The 23,256-nt window shown below is 38.7% G+C and overlaps 1 protein-coding gene across 1 annotated transcript in view; it reads left to right on the forward strand.

Annotated features, from left to right (window-relative positions):
- Positions 1 to 23,256, forward strand: part of LOC128807944 (potassium voltage-gated channel subfamily KQT member 1-like) — a 410,223-nt gene that overhangs the window by 16,304 nt on the left and 370,663 nt on the right. The window contains exons 3-6 of the mRNA XM_053978678.1: positions 9,580 to 9,706; positions 12,856 to 12,934; positions 14,758 to 14,854; positions 20,042 to 20,182. Coding sequence (XP_053834653.1) covers positions 9,580 to 9,706; positions 12,856 to 12,934; positions 14,758 to 14,854; positions 20,042 to 20,182 — 444 coding nt within the window. The remainder of the gene's footprint in view (positions 1 to 9,579; positions 9,707 to 12,855; positions 12,935 to 14,757; positions 14,855 to 20,041; positions 20,183 to 23,256) is intronic.

Genomic DNA, 23,256 nt, shown 5'->3' on the forward strand with positions numbered 1-23,256 from the left:
TAGATGTGTCCTAAGACACCAGAGACTGGTGTTTCAAAGATGTCATTATGAACATGTTAATGTTCTTAAGACATCTGGATGGTCTAAGAGAATTTCTTGTCAGGTGTGAAAACAGTTCAGACAAGCTCTGTGAATATACCAAGGAGGGAATATCAGAGAGTTTGTAGCTAGAGTAGAAAAAGAGGACTGAAGTTGCTGGAAGAGTAAAAAAAAATCCCAAATGTTTACTCTCCTCCCATTCCCTAAGCATATGTTCTCAAGTCTTTGACAATTCAAGTGAATTCTGGAGGAAAGGAATGTGACTTTTAGCCCTGTGTTCCAGTGTAAAGGCCAATCTGTTGTCTTTGAGATGACTGAAAACATTGCAGGCTACAGGTTCAGGTACAGGCTGATGCTGGGCCTCCCCTCTGCCATAATTGTTTTATTTGATGCTCTTGCTTGGCTCAAAGAAAATGTCTGTTCTTTGTACTTAAAAACAGAAGACAACATGTGAATCTCCATCTGTAAAATCAGTTTACTTCCACGATAGCAGGACTGGTGAAATTGCTTGTCTTGAACTTGTTTGAAGGATGTTGTTGTTCTTATGCTACCAAATATTTTGTGTATTCCCTGTCACTCTTGCAAGAGTTCTTCCCAGCTCTGTCTGACATACTCCAATTTAATTTTTTCATAGATACACATTGTATGAGATTTGTTAGTTCCTGACTAGGTTTCTTTCCCTCTTCTGAGTATTTAGTAGCCAGCATTTGAGGGGAGTGACAGTGGCATTGGCACAATGGCTTGTATTGGTAAACACCAACAGAATGGGAAATGAAGAACCCAGCTCTTTCTGAATCTTTTATACTTGCAGAGAGAAGCCCAGAGTTTCCAATACTGTTAAAAATGGATCACAATGACAGTGTGCATGCTATTTAACAATGTACAAAGCTTAAATGCATGTACCATTGGGTTTTGTTCAAATTGTGCCTGTGGTGTGGTATGAAAATGAATCTGTAGCTTCCCCAGCCTTGCTTGGTCCTGTATCTGTACCAGAGGAAAATTTCTCACTGGTCTATCCAGCAGTACTTAGGATCTGATGCATTAAAAAGTTCTTGTACAGTGTATGGGGGAACAAGTGCAGTGGAACAAGGCAGAGTTGTGAATAAAGTATTTGCAACACTCAAGAGGTTCCTGAGTTACAGCTGAGTTTCATTCCCAGTTGCCCCAGGTTTAGGTAATGTTTTATCCTCCCATTTTGTCTCAAGTTCTAATTCTCTAATAATACAGTTATAATTTTATAATATGGTTAATATATTGTTGAAAAAGTGTTTCTAAAAATTGCCAAAGCCTCTTGATTAGGCTTTTGCCTCTATAACAAGAGGCTGTAATGTTTTCTTAATGATCTAGTAGTTTGTGTTTCAGTTTTGATTTGTAAATGGCATCTAGATCTTTCAGGATATGGAATGAAAAAATGAACTATAAAATGGGCCAGGTGTACCTCCTTTGAGGATTAATCTGTTTTCATGGTTAGCGGTCATATATTTTTCTACCAGGAGAGGTCACCATGGTAGTTTCTAAAAGACTGATTTTTATTTTTATTTAATTGCAAAAGATCTTGCAGAAAGAGAGCTTCTTAGCTTGTGGGACAACTGTCACTAACTGTTAGTCTAAAAACAAGAACAAAATACTATTTTCATCATGCACATGATGTACACACTGTGAGTAACAGCACAATAAACATACAATCTGTATAATGATAGTGTTACAGGAGTAAGGGAGGAGTTTTATCTGATTTAGTATCTTGATGTTAATTACTTTTTAAATTTAAGAATACTGAGTGTATTCTTAACTTGGAAAAATAGACTAGTTTTGCTATAAATCATATTGATTCAACTGATGAGTTCAGGTCCTGTGGTACCTCCCTCTTGGAGACAGACTTTATGCATCTGCTTTCCTCTGAAAAGGGAAAATAGAAGACCCAATATACAGAAGAATTTCATTTCTTTGCTGGAAAAAGCACTGGCATCTCTTCCAAACACATGAACAGCATAGTTCACAGCACTGCAGCACCAGAGGGTGCACAATTCCCTCAAAGACTCTCTTTCCAGAGTCCTCACTTGTTTCCTCTATTGTCAGTCCTTACTGCCCTCTTGGTGGCTGGAAATTCTCATGTAGTGACTACATTTAGCATGGATTAGCAGTCCCATGCTTGCAAATTCTCTTGGAGAAAAGGCTGAGATGTGAAATCAGAAGTTCTCACACCAGCTGGTGCTCAAGTTTTTCAGGCCAGAGATTCACCTTGTGGCTGTATTTAGGAGGAGGATCTTGTGGAGGAGTTTTTGGCTGCAGATGGGTCCTTGTTGTTATGTGGCTGTCCCAAAGTCACTGCTCAGTTTGGGTTTATATGATTTTTTTCTGCATCACACACATCCTCCTGCTCTATATAGGCAAGGCTGTCCAAAGTACTCAAACTTCGGAGTGCCAAATGATAATTGGCTTACTTAAGCCAGCTAAGGCATGTCACTATTTAACTGCTCTGGACATCAGGGTGGCTTTTCTCTTTGGAATAACACCATTTTCCAAGTGAGGGTTTTGAAAGGAGGCCAGTGAGGACTTCCTGTCTGCAATGGAGGAGCTCTCCTGTTGCTTTTTGTTTGTCTCTGGTTTTGCTCTGTCTCCCATCTAAGCTGTTGGGTCAGCTCCAGCCTGTAGCAGAGGAGAAACAAGCCTGCAAAAAGCTTAATTGAGTGGTCTCTGTGATTTATGGTGAACATATTCTAATAGGTTTCAGGTTGTGTTCTCCATCCCATCAAAGCAGTCAGTGTTAGAAAGTAAAAAAGGTGCTGCCTTTTTTCTGCCTCTGTGCCAGTTTATAATTCTAAAGCTGGTCTTTGCTATATAGCATGAACACTTAGGGCCTTCCCCAGGCCTGTTTGATAAAGTGATCTTTGGATAGTGCAATACATGAAGTTCACAGGTGCTCTTCCTGCTGGCCTCACCACACTGTTTCTTACAGCTGATAATGGACTTCTTACAGGGTATCCCATAGTAATTCATGGCATTTTGTGATATTTCTGCAGTGTATATTGCCTGGGTGACAGCAGGTGTTCATAAGGTGTTCAGTCCCATAAAGGCACTGACAGCCAAACTGCCTCAGGAGAAAATACATTAATTCCTGTATACTGTGGGAGAGCCAGACCCGGCGAGTGCAGAACACACATAAATAAAAAGAAACTTTTGGCTCATAAGCATTTGCTGTATTCTTTTACTCCTGTAAACTTCTGAAAGAGAAAGCAAGGAGGAGTCCCTGTTTCTTTCTGAGCTTCTTGTTGGTCTGTGGGAAGATGAAAAAATAGATTGGGAATATTATATTATTACAATACAAAGCATTATTAAAATAGAGATGGAATATTGTTTCATACATAAAACATATTAGGAAAAAAAAGTTGAGTCCACAAGTGTTTGTATAAGCTCAGGTTGTCTGCTGAGTGATCTTGCTGCTGAGTGATCTTGCCATTGTTTTTCTGGAATCAGATGCAATTCTCAAGCTTCTCAGTGTGAATTGTAATTCAATTATTCCTATAGGATATATTACCTTGTGCCTAATGCACCACAGAATACACTCAATGCCTGCTGTGTGCTTTTCAAATGTCTGAAATAGAAATCCTTCTGTGGTAAGTAAGGTTGAGGCTAATTAACAAAGAGCCACCCCGTAATTCCCTTAGTCAAATTTAACTCACTGGGGCTCAGTGGAGTTCTCTGTGCAAAGGGGTTTTAGAATGTGGCCAAGATACTTGAGAAACATTTCTTGGGAGTGAGAGGAAGGTGGAGAGACACATGCAGGATTTTTTCAGTTCCTCTCCTCAAAATATTGATACCCTACCAAGTCAAAATGTTAAAAACATGGAAGTAATTATTTAAAACTCTGAAGTGCATATTCACATTGGTTTGATTCCAATCCAGGAGCAAAGATAAACCCTTCACCACCTACCAGGGGTGGTCCCTTCAGGGATGTGCTGAGGGAGGCTGGAAGGCTTCTGTGGATCTATAGAGAAATTAGAATTTATTGAATTCTAATTAACTTACTGAATCTTATTCATTCTCTATTTGATTATATTTACCTTAGTGGTATCTTTCAGAATGAAGCAATTTAAAAAAAAAAGTCCTTGTCAAAAATAGTTGATTTTCTTTGGAGAAAAATTGTTACCTGCTTAAATAGAATTAAAAAATAACTCTTCCTCTGTGACTCACCCAGCTCACTTGAATGTGGCTGTCACAGGGGGAGCACTGTGTGCTTCCCTCATGAGTATACAGCTTTGCTGTTTCCATGCAGGAAACGGCAAATAGCAATAAAATGAAAGACATGCACATTCCTGGTAGGAAGTCAGCAAATTCAGCATATTTGTCAGGTGTGCATGGAAGTGTATCTTTTATGAAATGTTAAATCTACTTGTATACAAACACCAGCCTTTGAGTGCATTGGTTTCACCTAAAAGTTGGAAGTGTGAGTAAACTAATGGTACTATAGGACACTTAGCAGCATTTGGCATCTTTTCTTCTGTATATTGAGTATTCTGTTTTCACATAGGATGTCTCTCATCTTTGCAAGAGCCAGCATGGTGGTAGAAAAGAAACATTCTCAGTATCAGTAGGTTTTCATGGCATTTGAGTAGCTATTAAACTGAACAGGTCACTAAATAGACATTTTCAACTGTAAGGACTGGAAAACCTTAAAGACAGGTTATCAGATTAAATTTGGGACATAAGTACACGTGTGCAAACATTTGGACTATTAAACCTTTATGCCTCTTTCTGAGGCTTCATTGTCTGGAGCTGCCATTCCTTGATTGAATCTCCGTGAGCACACACTATTCATTTAGCCATCCCACTTCCTTCTTTTACCCCAGCACCTAAATATTCCAATAAAAAAAGTGAAGAGAGCCTTGTGTGTGCTCTCCACCTAAAACACAGCTGCAGCTGAGAAAATACCCTTCTTTTTCATGTGTGTTCTTTAATCACTCCAGCAAACTTCCCTCTCCTGCTTCCCCAGTGCAGTTATCCATAACCAGACTGGGATAAATTATAAATTCCAGGCTATATATTTAATTTACACACACACATATCTGTGTAAAAGTGTTGGGTTTCTGTGTTAATGTGGGCATATTTTTATTTGGTCATCAATGACATTCTTGGATAAGAAGTTGATGGCTTTTCCACAAGGGCTTTTTTATTTGATTGATTGAATTAGATATGAGTGGAAGTTATTTGTATACATATTTCCCTTTAAGCTTATTTTTGCATAGTTTTCATTAAATTAGTAAAATGAAATTGTACTAAAAATAGCATAAGTGTGACAATGTATTATTTTATCAATTTGGTGGGGGGAGGGAAGATTTATGCCATGGCTAGACTTCAGAAAAGTAAAAAAAAATCAGGGATGAAATTAATTTAAGGGCAAGGACTATTATAATCCTTATGTGTCTTGAGTCTTTTTCCCAGAGAAGAGGGAGAAGCACAGAGTGATGGAATGCTGCTTTACTGGAGTAATGGAGTAATGGAATGGTCTTTAGCAGAGGTGTTACATAGCACAGACCCAGTTTAAAATCTGTAATTAAATTCATTTGTTGGTATTCCTGTGGCAATTTTGAGTTGCCACGATCAAAACAGGAAGAGACTGTGACACGTGAGTGTGAAGAATCGAGTCTGATATGGATCTTATTTTTATAAAGTAATGGTTTGTTCCCACTCATTATTTTTGGTTTCATAGAATAGTTCATTCCTGGCTTTCTGTTGATGCCAAACTGCTTTTCAGGTTTATTAAATCTGCTCAGAATGCTTCATCATGCATTTCTTCCTTGACCATTTCCAGGAGAAGAGGAAAAACACTGCTGGGAGCCAAAATCAAAAGGGTTTGTGGGTTACTTGTAAGTGTAATCCCATTTTGAAAGCAAGGGTCCTGGAAAATTGCAGAAGGCTGGAGAACGATCTCAAACTGCCACACAGATGGATGTAAATTTAATTTGCAGATTGTTTTTGCTGATTTTGTTCTGGTTCATATTTTGTCCACAAGTTCTCACCATCATTTATTACCATTTTAGTGAGAATTAGTACTTTTTTCTGACTTTACAGAGAATTGCTGGGTTGTTATTTTTCCCTTTTACCAGAAGGTAAATGTGAGGCAATACATTTAAGGCTCTGAAAAGTGTTTATGTGTAGAAGAGGAAAAGGAGGGAGGTTAGGGCATTTTTGGAAGGTAAATTTAGTGAGGTGAAGCTTGATTAGCCTTGGCAGCTCTGGAAATGGATGTCTCCTATCTTGCATTAGGAGTACACACAACAAGAGTGGAAATGCCATCATCTTCCTTGGTTTTTTGAGGGACCACCTGCAGAGCTGTGATGTTTGTCCAGTTTCCATGCTTTTTTTGGTCTTTGGCCTGTCTGAGGCTGCCAACAAATTTGTTAATGGCTATGTTTTTGGTAATGTGGACACCTGTCCAGGACAAAGTGAACTGTGATTAGTAATTAATGTCAAATTTGTTTAAGATGTAAGTTCCTTCTTTTCCTCCTTTCTGTCAACAATTTATTTTTCCTTTCCATGGACTGTGCAACTTTGTTGACTTCATCAGGGTTTTCTGGACATAACCAAGATGGGTTCTGATAATCAAATACCCTCAGGCTAGATGTAGTTTTAATTTAGCTTTTAAAAGTGCCCTCAGAGAATAATCAAGGAAAATCTAAGGAGTTCTTGCTTCCTTGGCATTTCTATGCTTATCTTCTTTCTACACAGCTTTTCACCAAAAGCAATTATAATATGCAGGTCCATTAAAATGATTCTTCCACTGCCATAAACAGTGCTCTTCTTCCTTTATTGGAACTTGCAGATTCCTAAGAAGAAAAAGAAAATGCTAGAGTGATGATACCAGGAACCTTCTAAAAATGTAGAGAATTTAATAAGTAAGAGAGTATTTTGCAAGATTCCAGAAATGCAAGAATTCTTTTCCTTTGCAGATTGTTCTTATGATTTGATTTGACTATTATACTTGAATAAATATTTCTATTTAGACTGTAGACAGAATGCAAACTTAGAATTACTTGTAGATGCTCTTGATAATACATATACTGAAAAATGAAACTTGGGGAGTTAATTTGCTGTATATTTTCTTGTGCTTCTGCCTTGAAAATGGCTGTAAGCTTTCTTACGTTTTGTACTAACCCTTGGTATATTCAGGCTGAAAGTGCCATGCAAAAAAAGAGGAAGTCTTTGCATATTTTCTTGGTTCTCATTCCAGGCAAAACAAGAAGGCAGAAGTGAACACAGAAATGTTAACCTAACTTCATTAAAAATCAAAATTGACATGAATTTCTGCGTATTACTGTAGAGTTTTTTCTTACATTTTTTTTTTCAGTTTTGAAATATTTTGGACTCTCTTGAGCCATTCAGAATGTCAGTTTTAAAATCAAGTTGGTATTGTCATTCAGTGAAAATTGTGATTTAAGTGTGTTTTGCTTTTTGGGTGCTTTAGAATCACCCAGGTGCAGATTGAGAATGCGTTCAAGTTAAAACGCAAACATTTTCCAAAGCTGTAACTCATGCAGTGGGTGTTTGGTGACTCTGAATTACTGGGTACAGTTTGGGTTGGAGCAAAGCCTAGAAGGCATGTTTGGGTTGTGCTACCACTCTGCAACATAGGAAAACAAGGAAGGGGAGATCAAAGATCTCAGTGAATCTGCCCAGGTTGTGATCTTCACTACTCTTCTTTCTTTAGAAGTATTTCAAAGTATTACCACCTATCCTTGGTAATGCATGAGTGCTTCACGATGCAGTGCTGAAGAGGGGAGCAATATTTAAATATTGATAATTCATTTATGTACATGCTGTTTATACAGCTCACCTCTGTCACCAAGCCTTACGGGTGATGTTATCTACCCAGATATCAACTGGGAATATCATACAGAGGACTCAAACAGGTCCAGGAGATTTCTGAGCATGTTGAAGATAACTTCCTGGCACAGGTGGTCGACTAGGAAAGGTATCATCTTAGATTTGTTGAGGACAAAGTGATGGCTGGTGGTTGTGTCCTGGTCACGGTGACTTTGAAGGAGCCAAGTTTCAAAAGCTGATGATAGAAGAGAAACTGTCAGCAAAATTTGGATCCTGGATGTGTGGAGAGCAGTAGAGGCTGCTTGGTAAAGTCTCTTGGGAATCTGCTTTTGGAGGTATTGGGGACTCTGAATGCTGGTCACCTCCTCAGGGCCATCTCCTGAGAGCACCAGAGCAGGCAGTTCCAAAGGGTTGGAAGTCAAGTAAAGCTGGCCAGAAGAGCAGCTTGGCTGAGCAGGGATCTTCTAGAACTTAGGGAGGAAAGGGGAGTATGTGGGGGGGCTGGGTGACACGGGAAGAGATTCTGTCCCCAAAGTAGGGAGAAAATTAGTGCAGCCAAAGCTCAGTTGGAGTTCAAGCAGGCCAGCACTGGGAAGGACAATAAAAGGGACTTTTACAAATATGTTCATAGCAAAAGGGGAATCAGAAATAGCATTGGGCCATGGCTTCACAGGCTTGGTCACCTTAAAAATAGCCATGTAGACAAAGCAGAGACATTTAATGTCCTCTTCACTTCTGCCTTCAACAGCGATGGGCCCTGGGAAGTCTGGAGTTCTGTTGGAAAACCATGACTGTGGGGGGATGATAGGCTCTCAGTCCCCCCTGAGTTTGTTTGAGGCTTGCTGCTACAGCTGGATGTGCATAAATCACGGGGTTTGGTGGGATTCATCCCAGGATACTGAAAGACCTGGCAGATGTCATTGTGGGACCTCACTCCATTTATTTTTCAGTGGTCTTGGGAGTCTGGAGAGCTCCGACTTGTGGGAATCTTTAAAATCAGAGATTAAAAAAAAAAAAAAAAAAAAACCAACAACAAAAAACAGAGAGATCAGGATAGGGCAGAGAGCTAGGCAATCACCAACTGCATAAAAATGAAGAAGAGCAAGAGCTTTACTCTCCCCCTGAGATGAGCCTATCCTGGTTTTAAATACAAGCTGTGGGACAAGAGGCTGGAGAGCAGCCCTGCACAGAGGGATTTGTGGGCTTTGATGCAAGTTCAGTGTCAGTCACCAGTGTGCCCTGGCAGCCAGAGGGGTCACCTGTGTCCTGGGGTGCACAGGGATGGAGGGAGGGGATTGCCCCACCCTGCTGATGCAGCCCCACCTCGAGTCCTGGGGGCAGTTTTGGTGTCTCAGTAGAAGAAGGACATCAGAACATGTGAGTGTGTCCAGAGGACAGCCCGGGCAAGGTGGGGAAAGGCCTGGAGGGCAAGGAAGTGTCAAAACAAAAGAAGAATAATGTTGTGTTCTTTCTTCCCTATGATATGCTGATGGAATGGAGCTTAAACCATCTGTTTATTCATGCAAATCACATTCAGGAACTGATTATCTCTCCCTTTTATTTACTGCCTGGCATATGTATACAAAGAGTCAACAGATTAGGCAAAATCCTTTTTATTGCATCATCTATCTCGACAAGCTCATTAGTCCTATGAATAAATTAGATGTGCTTGTGATGAAAAAACTCAGCTCTAATCTCTTCCCCTTTTCACTCTGTCAGGAGATAGTTCTGGTGGTGTTTTTTGGGGCTGAGTACCTGGTCCGGCTGTGGTCTGCAGGCTGTAGGAGTAAATATATTGGCTTCCAGGGAAGGATCCGGTTTGCCAGGAAGCCAATATCCATCATTGGTAAGTTTTAAACTCTTTTGCAACCCACTCCTGCTTGTTGTAAATAAAAATGTCCACTTCTGCAGGGGCCTTATTGCAGTTCTGAACTACATCTACCCCTCAAGCATTTATCTGCATTGTGATTTCTCTTCTTTTGGGTTGCTAGAACACTTAAAATATGTCTAAGGCAGACATCAACCTTAGAAAGGCAGGACTGTAAAGTGAAGAAATGACTAAACCTTGGGTAATTGCAGGAAATTGACAAGATTTTGAACACAAAATCCTTCCTTGGGTACAAACAAACACTTCTTCTTCTAGAGCTGGTCTAGTTTTGTGATGTAACCATGAGGCCTGTAAGGAATTGTTTTTACTCCTCATTGTGTTCTTGATTTCTCCCTCAATTAATAAGAGCTTCTTAGGTGGGTATATTAGAGAAAGTGATAGTCTCATTGAACTGTGGTTTCAAGGGGTTCTCTCTCCTGGTATTTTGCTACTACCACAGCAAATATTCATGTTTGTATTGGAGCCCTTAGGGAAGACACCGTGGGTTTCGTTAAGAAAAGCTAAGAATGGCTTTAGATGGTTGTGCACTCACAGGTGTCAGTACTTCATTTAACCTTTGAAATTCCCCTAAGGATATACTACACTGGAAATCAAGATGTGCTTTTCCACATCAAATGCAGATGGAACAGTGTCTGCACTGACAGAACAAGGTAAACTTGGCAAATACCTTTGCTGGGAATGATGGAATCCTACTGACTCATCCTATAATTTTCAAATCAGTATGAATAAAATACAAACACTGGAAAAAATTAACGTATTAGAACAGAAAGTAAAGCATAAAGCATTCATTTTATTTATTCATTAATACAAAAGTCTTTATTTTAAAATCAGAAAAAAATCGCCTAAAATTTCTTTGACAGCAGGGAGATTTCTTCTATGGAATTTTGTTCCCTCTAAAATTTGGATTAGTTCCTAGCAAGTTCAACACAGAAAATCCCAGGCTGAGGCAGAAGGAATGTTCTGGGACACACAGGCTCAGTAAAAAGATGGGAGGTGTATTCTGATGCAAAGGTCTGGGAGAGGAATGCTTAAAGAGGCTGACAAGCAATCAGGAGCTTGAAGGGAAATCAGCAGGGGCTGGAAATATGTGGGATTGAAAGGTATCAGAGAAAGGTCAGGATATGTGAAGACCCAGGCTGTAAAATAAGGCTGTTTGGACCAGTAAATTTGGATTAATAAGGGAAGTCTAAGCACTGGAAACTGGCATGAAAACTAGGAACAGAAGAGAAGCAGAAATAGAAGAACAGGTTTGGAGAAAAAGAAAGAAAAATAAATATTTTTACCATGAAGAACACTTTCAGAAAAGAAGAAAGTGCAAATGAAAAAAATCTCTTTTACTCTCACTACTTGGTTGAACTCATTTTCTAAGCATCAGTCTCTTCAGCCTTTAGTGTCTGTCTTCAGATGGATATGTGTATGTCTGACAATTTAGTAAAGACATGGTGCATCATTTGCTAAAGGGCAAAGATCTGTGTTCTGATGTGATGGGAAGAAAACCCACCCTAAATTCCAATGTTTACAAATATACGTGATAAAGGAACAGCATAAAAAAATTTGCAGTCAGGCATTGAAAAACTGAGATCAATCCCAATTGGAAGCTCTTTCTGTAGCCTCATCCCTCCCTTTATTTATTTTCATTTTCATTTTCATTTTCATTTTCATTTTCATTTTCATTCATGCACAATTAGTGTAGTACACTATTTAAACTGACTGTGTGCTTTCCCTTGAGGAGGAATCCAGCTTTTACAGCAAAAATCAGACTGATACTGGAAATTAATTCCACTCAGAGAGTGAAGGATGCTGTTGGTTATAGAACTTCTGCAGTATTTGTTGCAGCAACTACATGGTTCTAAATGAGGCAGGAAAATGTTTAAAAGGAGAGGAAAAAACAAGTTAACCTTGCGGAAGGAAACTGTTGTTGCTGCTCAGGTTGGATCCCATCCTGCCTCTTGCCCAGGCATCCCATGGAAAGTTGGTTAAATCAATTTTCACAAGTGGGCCTCATTTTCTGGATGTCTAAAGGAAGACTTTGAAGTTGGGTTGCAGAGGTTCCAAGCCCTCACAGCTGCAAGTGAAGTCAGCAGGGCTGGTGTTTTGAAGTGCTGTATAATGTTAAGTGCTCTGAAGAATAAAGCACTGCCTGTTTCAAACTGGCAAAGGAAAGTTTACCAAAGTTTTTCCTCGTTCTACCTCCATTTGCTACCCACTTATAATACTATCCTTTATTTTTTGTTTAGAATTTGAAAGGGAAGCATTTAGATGCTCTAAAGAGGTTTACCACAGAAATGCCTGTAAGGAAATTAAAAAAAAAAAATCTTCTCAGAATAATGTTACAGCAAGGTTTAATAATTAAAAGAAATGGACATGCTCACTGAACTAGGATGAGGAAAAATAAGGGATGCTGGCACTGTAAACTCAATCTGTCATTTGCATTGTATAAAGCTGGAACTGTGTAAACTGCAGAGTTGTGGAAAGAAAAAAGAATAAAAAAAAGGAACTCTGGAAACAATTATTTGTTCATACAAATAAAGACAGTATCACAAAGTAAACTAACAATTCTGATTTTTTTTAGCCAGCCTTTGTTCTGACAGTTCCATTAGGTTTGAAAGCTTGGCTTCACAGCTTCGATACAGCTTTCAAACTAAGTGTACGTGTATATGTATGCATGAGACTTAACTTCATGGATTTCATTATTGCATGATGCAAACCCTTGCATTTCCTCTTGGATCAGAAGCCTTGAGCCAAAATATGGGTTCATTTCTAGGGTGCATAAATGCTTTTCCATTTTTTATGGCAAGCAGCCTAATCCGTCAGGTTCTTTGAAAGGTCTGTTACTGAATTCATCCTGGATGAAACTGTAGCCACTGGGGTTTTGATATGAAACTATTGCATAGATTTAACATGCCCACCAAATTTCAGCTAACAATTTCTTTTTTGAAGTGCTTTCCTTAGTCTCTGTATTTGTTGTGTTTTTTCAATGCTGAAATTAAAAAAAAAAAAAACAAAAAAAACCAAAAAAAAAAAACAAACCAAAAAAAAACCCACAACAAAAGCAAATTAATACATTCTTTCTTCTTTTGATAATTTGTTTGTTTGTTTTTTAACAGATCTGATTGTGGTAGTAGCCTCAATTATTGTTCTGAGCATAGGATCTAATGGGCAGGTGTTTGCCACCTCTGCAATAAGGTAGGTTCTCCTGTCACTGCAGCTCTTCACTACCACAGAGGTTATTAGGTGTGTATCTGAGTGTCTAATTCCCAATTTAACTGCATGTCTGATTTTCCTACTACAGGGAAAGTTACTTTATTGCAGCACTGGGCAATGGAGGTCTGGGTGCTGTTGTGCTTGGTGACCGGTTGGGAAACGAGTGCAGGAGCAAGGCAAATGAAAAATGGTGGGAATGCTGAAGCCAAGTGGAAAAAATGAAACATTGTGTCCTATTTAAAACACCAAACAACTGTCTCTCTGAGACAAGAGAAAATTGCAGAGCATGGGTTTATTTAAGAAGTAATCCAGAGAGCACTTAACGCGGTGCTTTTTGAGTATGAGTAATTACTTTGTTTAAAGAGTAATTACGCTTTGGTGGATTTGTTTTGCACGAGTAACTCACACTGTACATGAAGCAGAAACATTTGATGTCCACAGTGTTTGTTCAGCTTGCATCAAGTACTGCAGGCTTGTTTTGGGAGGTGAAGCGAGTAAACAGAAGAATGATAAGCAGTAGGTGTACTTCCTTCTCCTAACCTAACTTCCAAGATGTGTTTTATATTTTGTCACAAGCCTCTGCTTCCCAGTGCAGTGGAGTCACTGGGAAGTGGGAATGTCCAGTACTGTCTAAACTGTCCAGCTGTGTAGGCAAACACTGGGGAGAACTACATGTACAGAGTGTTTTTAAGGTAATTCTTACCATAGAACATTCATCCTTACCTGATGGTGAAGACTCCACCCAGGCAGCAGGAATATCAGCTCCTATAGGAAAAGAGGAAAATGCATGTGGAAATACCAGGGGTTGGGGTTTTTTAATTTAACTAGAAGCATAGGGAGGACTTCAATGAAAAGGCCCTGAGTGTTTATATGTGAGCCCAGTGGGTTTTGGGCTCAGTGAAGCCTTTCCCAGTGCTAATTCCAGAGTCACTGTCCTACACCTCAGAATGCTCTCTGAACCTTAACCCACAGCCCTGCAGTGTTATCATTGCTCCACTGAAAAGCCAACAGGGTCAGGCAAGTCTAAATTAAAAATTGAAACCTATATCCACAAAAAAATCTTGAAGATTGATAAAAAGAGCCAAAAATACTTCTAGTGAAAAATTTTCAGGACGATGAATTCAGTGTTCATCCCTTCCTGCTTTTCACTGGTTTGTTTCAGGGATAAGACAGTAAGATGACTGTAGGCAAACAAAATTTATTGTCAAAAGAGCAACTAAATGAAATATTTCCATGGAATAAAATTATGCTGAAGAACCATATTGATAATTACTTTTATTTTGTTGAAAATATTTGGAGCTTGTGATTGATTTAATTATTCTCCTAAAACACATAGGACTCTGTCTATTTCCGGTGATATCAGATATATTTCAGTAACTCACACAACAAGGATTTAAGTAATGCCATGTTTGATTTCATATTCTGCTTTTCGCAAATAGAGAAAAAGGTTTGCTCACATTTATGTCAGTAAAGCTTGAAGCATTGGTTTTCCTTGGAAAGAAGGCATTTAAAGTTTGAAATCATAGAAATTATGCAGATTTCCCCTGATTTTGTTTGTTTTCCCATTAAATAATTGTTTTCATAGTCAATATTTCTGAATAAATTTGACTATAATGAAATGTGATCTAAACACAGAGATGCCTCAAGCCTGAGATGCCACCCCAGACAGGGGCAGTGCTATCACAGTTCTTGAACATGGCAGTGTGTTAGTGGACATAATCAGTTGTGGGTGGATAAGGCAGTATTGTCCTCAAGCATTTTTATGTGCTTATTGCATTAATTTTAATGCTTCGCTTTCCTTACAGGGGGATTCGCTTTCTCCAGATCCTTCGGATGCTTCATGTTGACCGCCAGGGAGGCACCTGGAGACTCCTGGGGTCAGTGGTTTTCATCCATCGACAGGTACCTAGCCTTTAAAAAACATCCCCTGCATTTCGTTGGCTTCAGTGAATTCTCTCTGTGGGCTTCAAATCCTGGTCTGGTGTCTTGATTTGAAAAGACAGTTGTCTGCTAAGGAAGGCAGGAGCCTCTCTTGAAATGGAAAATGTAAACCCCCTCCCTCCAAATTATTGTAATTTTGAAACTAAAAGGTTCTCAGGCAGAGATACGGAATAGGAATAATAGATCTTTACTAGGAAAAGTAAAAATACAAATCCAATAGTTCAAACAAAAAAAAACACTGATAGAGTCAGAATATGACCTGACACCCTGTGGGTCGGGGTGTCCAATTGAAATGGTGACTGCAGTCCTCCTGCAGTGTCAGGTGTGGTTCTTTTGCAGCAGTGATCCTGCAGAAAATGGGTGTAGTCTTCCTCTGAAGATCCAGTGGTGGTGTAGATGGGGCTGGTCTTCCTCTGGGAGTCCAGTGGAGAAGAAAGCTCCTCCTCTTGGAATCCAGTTCGGAAAAAGGCTGCTGTGGTGTTTGAAATCTCAGATTATATCCAGGACGGAATGCTTGGTTCTTCCCCCTGGGCGGAGCATCTCCCAGTGGGATGATGGAATTTTTATCAGTCATTCAGTGACACTCAATTGCCCATTAACAGCAGATGTCTCCCTTGGGGAGGGAGGATTGGTTTGTGGAAGAGATAAAGAAAACTGCCCACTTAACAGAAGATAACTGCCAGACCTCTAACAGACTGGCAAATAGAATACACACATATCTTACAACCCAGGACAGCTGGTTTAAATGAACTGTTACATTGCAAGAGAAAAAAAAACCAAAAAAACAACAACTTTGAAAGTCCTTCATGTATTTCTTCCTCCTTTTAAAATGGGAAGGTATTTTTGCTATTCAGGGCAGTGGCTAACTCAGTGCTAACAGTGCTATTCAGGGCAGTGGGTATAAACACCAGTGTTTGGGTTTATTAATTAACTGTTGTACTCTTTGATGTTACCCCTGTATAATTTCTTAAATGCAGTTTTGTGGGCTGCCTTTCATATTGCAAGTATTCTCCACTATTTCTGTAGAAGATGTGTTCCTAGCTTGGTTTTCCTGGGGAAAACCAAACACTAGTGGGAAAGCCTTGCTAGAAGTCAATTATTTAAATATTTCTGTTATGTTCACCTTGAATACAAAGTTTTCTCATTCATTCTGTAAGTAAAAAAAATGAACTATGTTACAATGCTATGTAAGAAAATTTACTTTTTCAAGGGTGTGGTCACAGAGGCAAACGTGGCTATAAATATGTGCATGTCTGCTAAAGCTTTGAAACAATTTTTCTGTAGGAAACCTCATTAAGCGGCAAGAATTTAAAAGTTTTGCTGCAGATTTAAAAATATTTCTAATTGAAGGCTTCTTTTTGAGTCTTCATGGAATCTCTTTATGATTAGCTTTATCAATGTAATGGAAAATTATATAATTAACCTTGAAGTCTTGCTTGTCATGGAATGCTGTGGAGGGCTAATACTCTGCTATTAATCTTCACATCCCACTTGTTTGGGTGGTTAACTTGTTCTTACAAGTGTAGATTTGTTCTCCACATACTGACAAACAGTTACAAATTTCCACGCAGATACTTTTTAATTTTCTATTTGGAAAACTGTTTTTCTGGGACAGAGAATGTGCTGCTCTTAATCCAAACCAATAATTTAATAATAAAAGTTAATTTTCTTCCTTTTATTTTTTTCCCCCAGTACAGTAGGAACCTTTATGTCATGATGGCTGTGCAGAAGTGATGCACACCAAAGTGCTGTGGGATAAAGCCTCCTTTCATACTGTACAACAGGATGACTTTCAATGCTCCAAGTCTGTGTGGTCGTCATTTATTATGCTTGCATTGCCTGGGTATCTTGCTAGGGCAGAGCTGATATCCAAATAACTTTCTCAGCATTTGCTACCCTTACTGACAGAGCTGTTTTGAGAACATTTTTTTCCTGTGGGCGTTCAGAGTTTTAGTCAAGAATCAGGAAATACTCTCTCCAAAATACAACACTTAAATCTTATATGTCACAAGCATAAGAAAGCTCAATGGTTTAAAAGGAAAAAAAAAAAATCTTGGAAAAAAAATTCATGAGTAAAGGCACCTGAATTTCTGCTTATCCAAAGAAGTGATTATGGTGATAAATAGAACTCCACAGATCTGTAGTACTTATCCAAGCAGATCACCCACTAGCACATTAAGGAAAAAAAATACCAAGCACACAGCTCTGTATTGACATTGGATGAGTGTAGCTGAAACACTAACACGGTACCAAACGGAAGGAAAAATGGAACCTTTATTCTTGTCCAGCCTCTGAAAGAAATTTTTGTTTAAAAATAAAAATACCAAAACAAAAACACCTCGGTTGCTTTTTCTTCACAGGCAGAATACAAAGTCCTCATCTATTTTTGGATTTTTTGCATTTGATACTCTTTCAGAAAACATGGGCCCCTAAACCCTTAAGCAGTGTGAGAAAATGAATTCACATCTTGGTGCCCTGTGAAAATAGCAAGCACTTGTACCTCCCTGGGCCCTGAAGAGCTTAGTAAAGTTGTCACCAACGATTTCCATGTGTTTTGGAATTTTACGTATAGCTCAATTAGCTCACTCAGGCCTGGTTTGGCTGGGATGATCTTCTATTTTCAGCAGGCTGAGTTTATATACCAGCATTTCTTGCCAAAGGCAACAAAACATGAGTTAATATCACATATGGTGGTGGAAAGCCATGGAGAAACCCTGCAGCTTGCTGAAAAACCATGTTAGCCACTCAAACTCCAGGTTGTGAGCCTCTAGGTTGGTTTTACTGCTTCCTCACCTTGCTTTGTGAGGTCTTCCACTGCTCTTAGGACAGGAGGAATTCTTGTATTTTTTCCAGGTGTTGAACTTTGTATTGTGTGGTCCTTATTTTAACTGAAAACAGAGATATAGCTGAGTTTAAAAAAATGTGCTGACTCAACTCTCTCAGTATTCAATTTTGCCTTTGTGCGTTTCTTGTTCTTACTGTTTCCTGTGTGTGTGAATCTGAAAGCCCCTACTGCAAAGAGCCATTTGTTTTAGGCAGCACTCTTTATTTGTAAGCTCTTATCTAATAAAACCCACATAAATATGTAGTTTTAAGGCCTGATGCCTGCAGAATACCCTTTGTTTTGTGCTCATGTCTCATGAAGCATGTGTTAATTTAAAAAGCTTCTGACTCTCCCTTAAATGAAGTATGCATGACATTGCTGCCATTAATAATGCTGTTCTTAATAATTAAAGTCTCTCTATACATGTGGAACATGGATTGGTGACATTTAGAGTAAGTCCTAGGCAGTTGCATTTTCATCTGGCCTGTATTTAAAAAGAGTTCCGTCTTCAGATGAATAGTACTGGAGCTAAGAGGTGGCAGTGGTGAAATAAACTCAGTAGTTCTGTTGATATTTCAGCCACTTTGAAAGGCTTTCATAAGACTTTGCTGTTTTCCTGCCTGCTTCCCAAAAAGCCAGCACTTAAACCAGAATTATTCCAATTATCATCTACAGTCAATTGTGTATGTTAACAGAAGGAGCTTTTCAAAGCAAGTCGTATCTACAAGTACCGGTGCTCCATTATCATGAGATAAAGGTGAGAAAATAAAGGTGACCAGCAGAGAAACTACTGAAACCCCAGGGTTTATTTCCTTTTTTGGCTGTCTTGTTTAGCAAACAGGCCTGCGAAAAGTTAAGGCTTAAATTAAAAGACTTGGCCATGAGCAAGATGAAATACTATCAGAATTCATTATTTAGCTAATCATTAAATGATTAGAGGAAAAACACCCATTTTTCTTTGTGCCAAGACTACTTAAAGGTTTCCTGAACCCAGATTTTAATTAGTGCTGTAGGAGAAGGAAGAATATTTACATTTCCTGCTGCCGAATGTTGGTACTTGATACGAGGGCTACCTTTGCCCAGAAAGCTCTTACAGGGAAATGAAAAGAAAGAAAAAAGAAAAACGGAGGGAAGTTTGATGATAAAATGGAACCTTCCCTTACAAACAGTTTAAGAAACATGGGTAGAGTATTACAGATAACCTGTGAAAACCTGACATACTTTAAAAGTAGGGGCAATCTTTCCGAGTCAGGTTTTAATTTTAAATGTATCATATGGCAGTATTTTAATTCCCTTGCTAACCTGGCAGTATTTTAATTCCCTTTCTTGGCTGGGACCCAAGGAGAGAGAAATGACTGTCAAGGACTTAAGATGCCACTGAAGATGTAGCACAACATTCTTTCCTGATAAAGATGGCCAAATCTGTGCAAAGAAAATAAAGGAATGATGCATGCATGTAAGCTTTAAGTAATTAGAAAGAGCTGTTTTCCCTCATAACTAGGTATTGGATTTCCCTGAAGGGCAGGTGGATATCTCATTTAGCACTGCTTTTAAAAGCTTTATACATCTGTGACACCACACATTTTGGCTTGTTTAAGTGCAACAAGCATTTTCTTTTTTTTTCCTGATGACTGTGAGAATCCTGTATCTAAGTCACAGCAGGTCTGACACAACTCTCCTGCCCAAAAATCTTTAGAGAAAATGGTATGTTCACAAGGACTGTAACATGCCCTCACAGAAGTTTGCCCTAGCCTTGTTCTTCAGGACTGAAAACATGACATCTACCTAGCATATTTTATTTTCAGATTTTATTTTAACATGGAACTGTTGAGCATCACTATCCAGTCTTAAGCAGTCTAAACATCAGATACACAGGTTCACTGCTCAGGTATGGCCATAATCACACGACATGGCTGTGATTTCTCAGTGCACTCTTCAGAAAGGGCATTTCTAAAGCTGCTTTGCTACTTTTAAAATGTTTATGCAGTTAGTATTTTGAGTAGACAGTTAAGTTGAATGATTCCCATTCCATAATTAGAAGAGAAGTCCCACTCTACATTTAGCTGCCCCAAGGATCAAGCCCAAAATGATGGCTTTTTGAACTATTTATGAATAAATTCCAAGTCAATGTTTTAGCTGTTTTACTGGAGACAAATGTCATACCTGAAATATAACATATTAATTTTTCTACTGTGATGCAAAAACCCCACAGATATTTGCAACATTTTACAATTATAGAATATATATATATACATAAATATGTATATATATATATGTATATAGGATGAAAACCTCATATACTTGTTTGTTTTCTCTTTTAATAGGAACTCATAACCACGCTGTACATTGGATTCTTGGGATTAATTTTTTCATCCTACTTTGTTTATCTTGCTGAGAAGGATGCAGTTGATGAGGATGGAAAGACAGGTTTCTCCAGCTATGCTGATGCCCTTTGGTGGGGTGTGGTAAGTCCTCACAAAGAAAATGTGTGTGCAAACAGTGCTCGAGGTTTTCTGTTCAAGTTGTGATCTTTTCAGAAAAACCTGTCATTTCCTTCTTTGCAGAATGTATTTCTGTGACAACCTCTTCAGAGGGATACAAGCTAGAATTTAAGAAATACAATTAAATTATTGGGGTATTAAATTTTATTGTGAAAACAGGTTAGCAAGTTCTTAGCAAAGGACACTGAATGCTTACAGATATGAAAATTCCACATCTCAAAAACAGTAAAAATCCCCTTCAAAAACTATATCACTTCCTTTAAATTCTACTTAGTTATCTGTAAAAGGTGCATAACTGAAAACCATATTCTATATGTGAAAGTTGGGTTAATGACCCTATTTTTTTTTCTTGATCTTTTTGTGTAAAACTCACTCTCTCAGTAATAATTCAGACCTTGATGCAGGTTATAGATTCCTGTTTTTTGGTTTTTATCTTTAACTTAGATGCTGCATAAGTCTCTACTTCAATGAAGTACACAGAATTATAGGCTATATTACATGTAGCCTGAGTCACCACTCTGTAAGTGGTGCACTATAAAAATATTTTAAACTTGAAAATCCTGTCACTAGGTTGTCAAGTATTCATCTGCAGAGTATCACCTATGACTGTGCTAAACAGTACAAATATAGAAGAATCAAGTGAAAAAAGAAAAATCCACTCAATGGCCAGATGGACCTGATGATCTAAGTTGCTGGGAAGCAATGAAACCATGAACCAACCCATAGAGCTATCACTTGTTAAAGTCCTCAGTGGAAATGGGATAAAATTTTAAGAACATGAAAACTCGTGGTTATAGCTGTGAAGCAACCTGTAGCTAGTGGAAGAAAACAATGGGTGTCTCAGAAGTGGAGACTGTGCTGCATTTTAAATGAAAAACAATCAGGGTATGATTGAAAGATACCCCATGCCAGCTTTACAAGAGCAAACCAGTACTCTTATTCTCAGTTACTCTTCCAGTATTTGAGCAGTTCACCTCAAACCCCAGTGGATCACTTTTAGCATCCAGTTCTATCCATGTATATTACTGCACAAGTAATTTCTTCAGGTGATAAAAATTTCATGTGGATCCAGTGTACTCTTCCTACCTTTCCTTGTGGTTTTTTTTTTTTTTGTATTTTTTTTTGTTTTTTTTTTTTAGCTCTAGTTTTCCAGAGTTCCTTCATTAGTTGCATTGAGTATTTAGATATGAATTAGAAATACTTCTAATCACTATAAGCTATTGCATTGATATGAGTAAAGAGTTAAAAAAATTAAGGTTAAAAAAATCAGAGTGTGTTTCTCCAACAGTGTTTTGGACTTTGGGAATTTAAAAGGAGTTATGAAGACCATCAGAGAAGCTTAATATGCACAGTACCTTGTTGAGATAGATGACTTTGGATCTGTGTTTCAAAGTGTGTGGATTGGTGGGTTTTGTTGTTTTCCAAAACTTGACTTGCTTTGCGTAGCAGCAAGATAAAATCAGCTCCTCTTTCTCTGGCTGTGTGAGGAACACTGATCAAATTGTTGTTTAAGCTTTTCAGTCATCTAGGCCTCCTCAGCATATAGTGAGTCACGGTGCAGGTGCAGTTCACAGCTGGGAATAGGAACAAAGTGAATCAGTTTCTTTTCCTTTCAAATCTCCTGGAACATAGAAACACAGATGTGGAGTTACTATGGAGTGAAATTTGATTTTTACTTTTGCCTTTCAAAACTGAGCCATTGGAAAAAAAAAAATAAAAATCTTGGTTCCAAGTCTTATGTGTCTCACAAAAACCACAGAGTATATTATGGGGAGCATTTTGCTTTGAGGAGAAAGTGCAAGCTTGCTGAACTTGATACAAATGACCTGAAAGGTTTAAATACAGGGAAAAGAGAAAATAAAGAATGAATGAGAGTTGGAATTAATTGCTAACTACATTCACCTGCTTCAGAGTTAAAGGCAAGGTTTTTTCTCCTAGATTTGGCAGGCAAGCAGGTTAAACTGCAAAGACATATCAAAGGCTTGTACTTCACATGAAGCCATTCTTGGGAGTCGTAGCACGTAGGGCATATGTAAAGGCACTTCCAACAGCATGGAGTTGCAACTTGTGTCACAGCAGTTGCCCTGCCCCTTTTGGGTACTTTTTTCCTTGGGGAAAGAAGAGCACATAGGAGGCTTCTCTTCTGCTTGCCCTCCCTGTTTGCCTCTTGCTGCTGGTAATGCTTATTTGCCTTGCTGCAAACTCAGCTATTCTGTACCACTGGACTGGAGTTAAATACTTGCTCCAGTGAATTGGTGTTAATTGGCACAGGTACTTGGGATCAACTGCTCAGAATTTCCAGCAGTAAATTTCCATGCCAGAGGTAGTAGTTGGAATCCTTTTATATTTAGGGTGGTATTTTGAGGTGTGCAGTTCGGACTCTTCACACCTGAGGACACCTGCCTGTCTTTAAACATCTGATCAGCCCTGTTGACTTCTACTAAATCAGAGTTCTTCCCTTTTTTGAGGCATACATGTGTGTGTTCAGAGCCTGTGTTAGAGCCTGTGCACACAGCTGGAATGTGCCATCATAAATCTCTGTTACAAGAGGTGTCATTTTCCAGAGTCAAGCTCTCCAACCTTCTCTGCTCAGAAATACTGATAACTTTGGGGTGTATGAGTAGAAAAAAAATTCTGCTGTGATTAAGAACGCCAGAGAATTACATTATTTATAATCCTTTCCATGTATTCAACGTGCTAATTAGATTACCAACAAGGAACCCTCTTAAGGTAGCCAGGGAAAAACTTCCTGAGACATGTTCAGGCACCTGCAGGAGTCTGCCAGCCAAGTGCCTGCTGTGGAGGTGGAAAATTCATCTTTTCTGTGGTTACAGCTTTCATGCTGTCTTCCATAGTAAAATTAAGACAGCTCAGCATTACTGCAGTTTGGTTTTAAGTCCTGGGTGCTGGAGAACTTAGTGAAAACACCAACAAAAGCCACCCCAGAAAAACCAAACAACACCCAAAAAACCCAAGAAGCCTTTCATAAGAAAAAAGAGGGGAAAAGAAGGGAAAAACCACTAACTTTGAACGGTCAT

Source organism: Vidua macroura, chromosome 5, assembly GCF_024509145.1.
Source record: "Vidua macroura isolate BioBank_ID:100142 chromosome 5, ASM2450914v1, whole genome shotgun sequence".
Classification (NCBI taxonomy): Eukaryota; Metazoa; Chordata; class Aves; order Passeriformes; family Viduidae; genus Vidua; species Vidua macroura.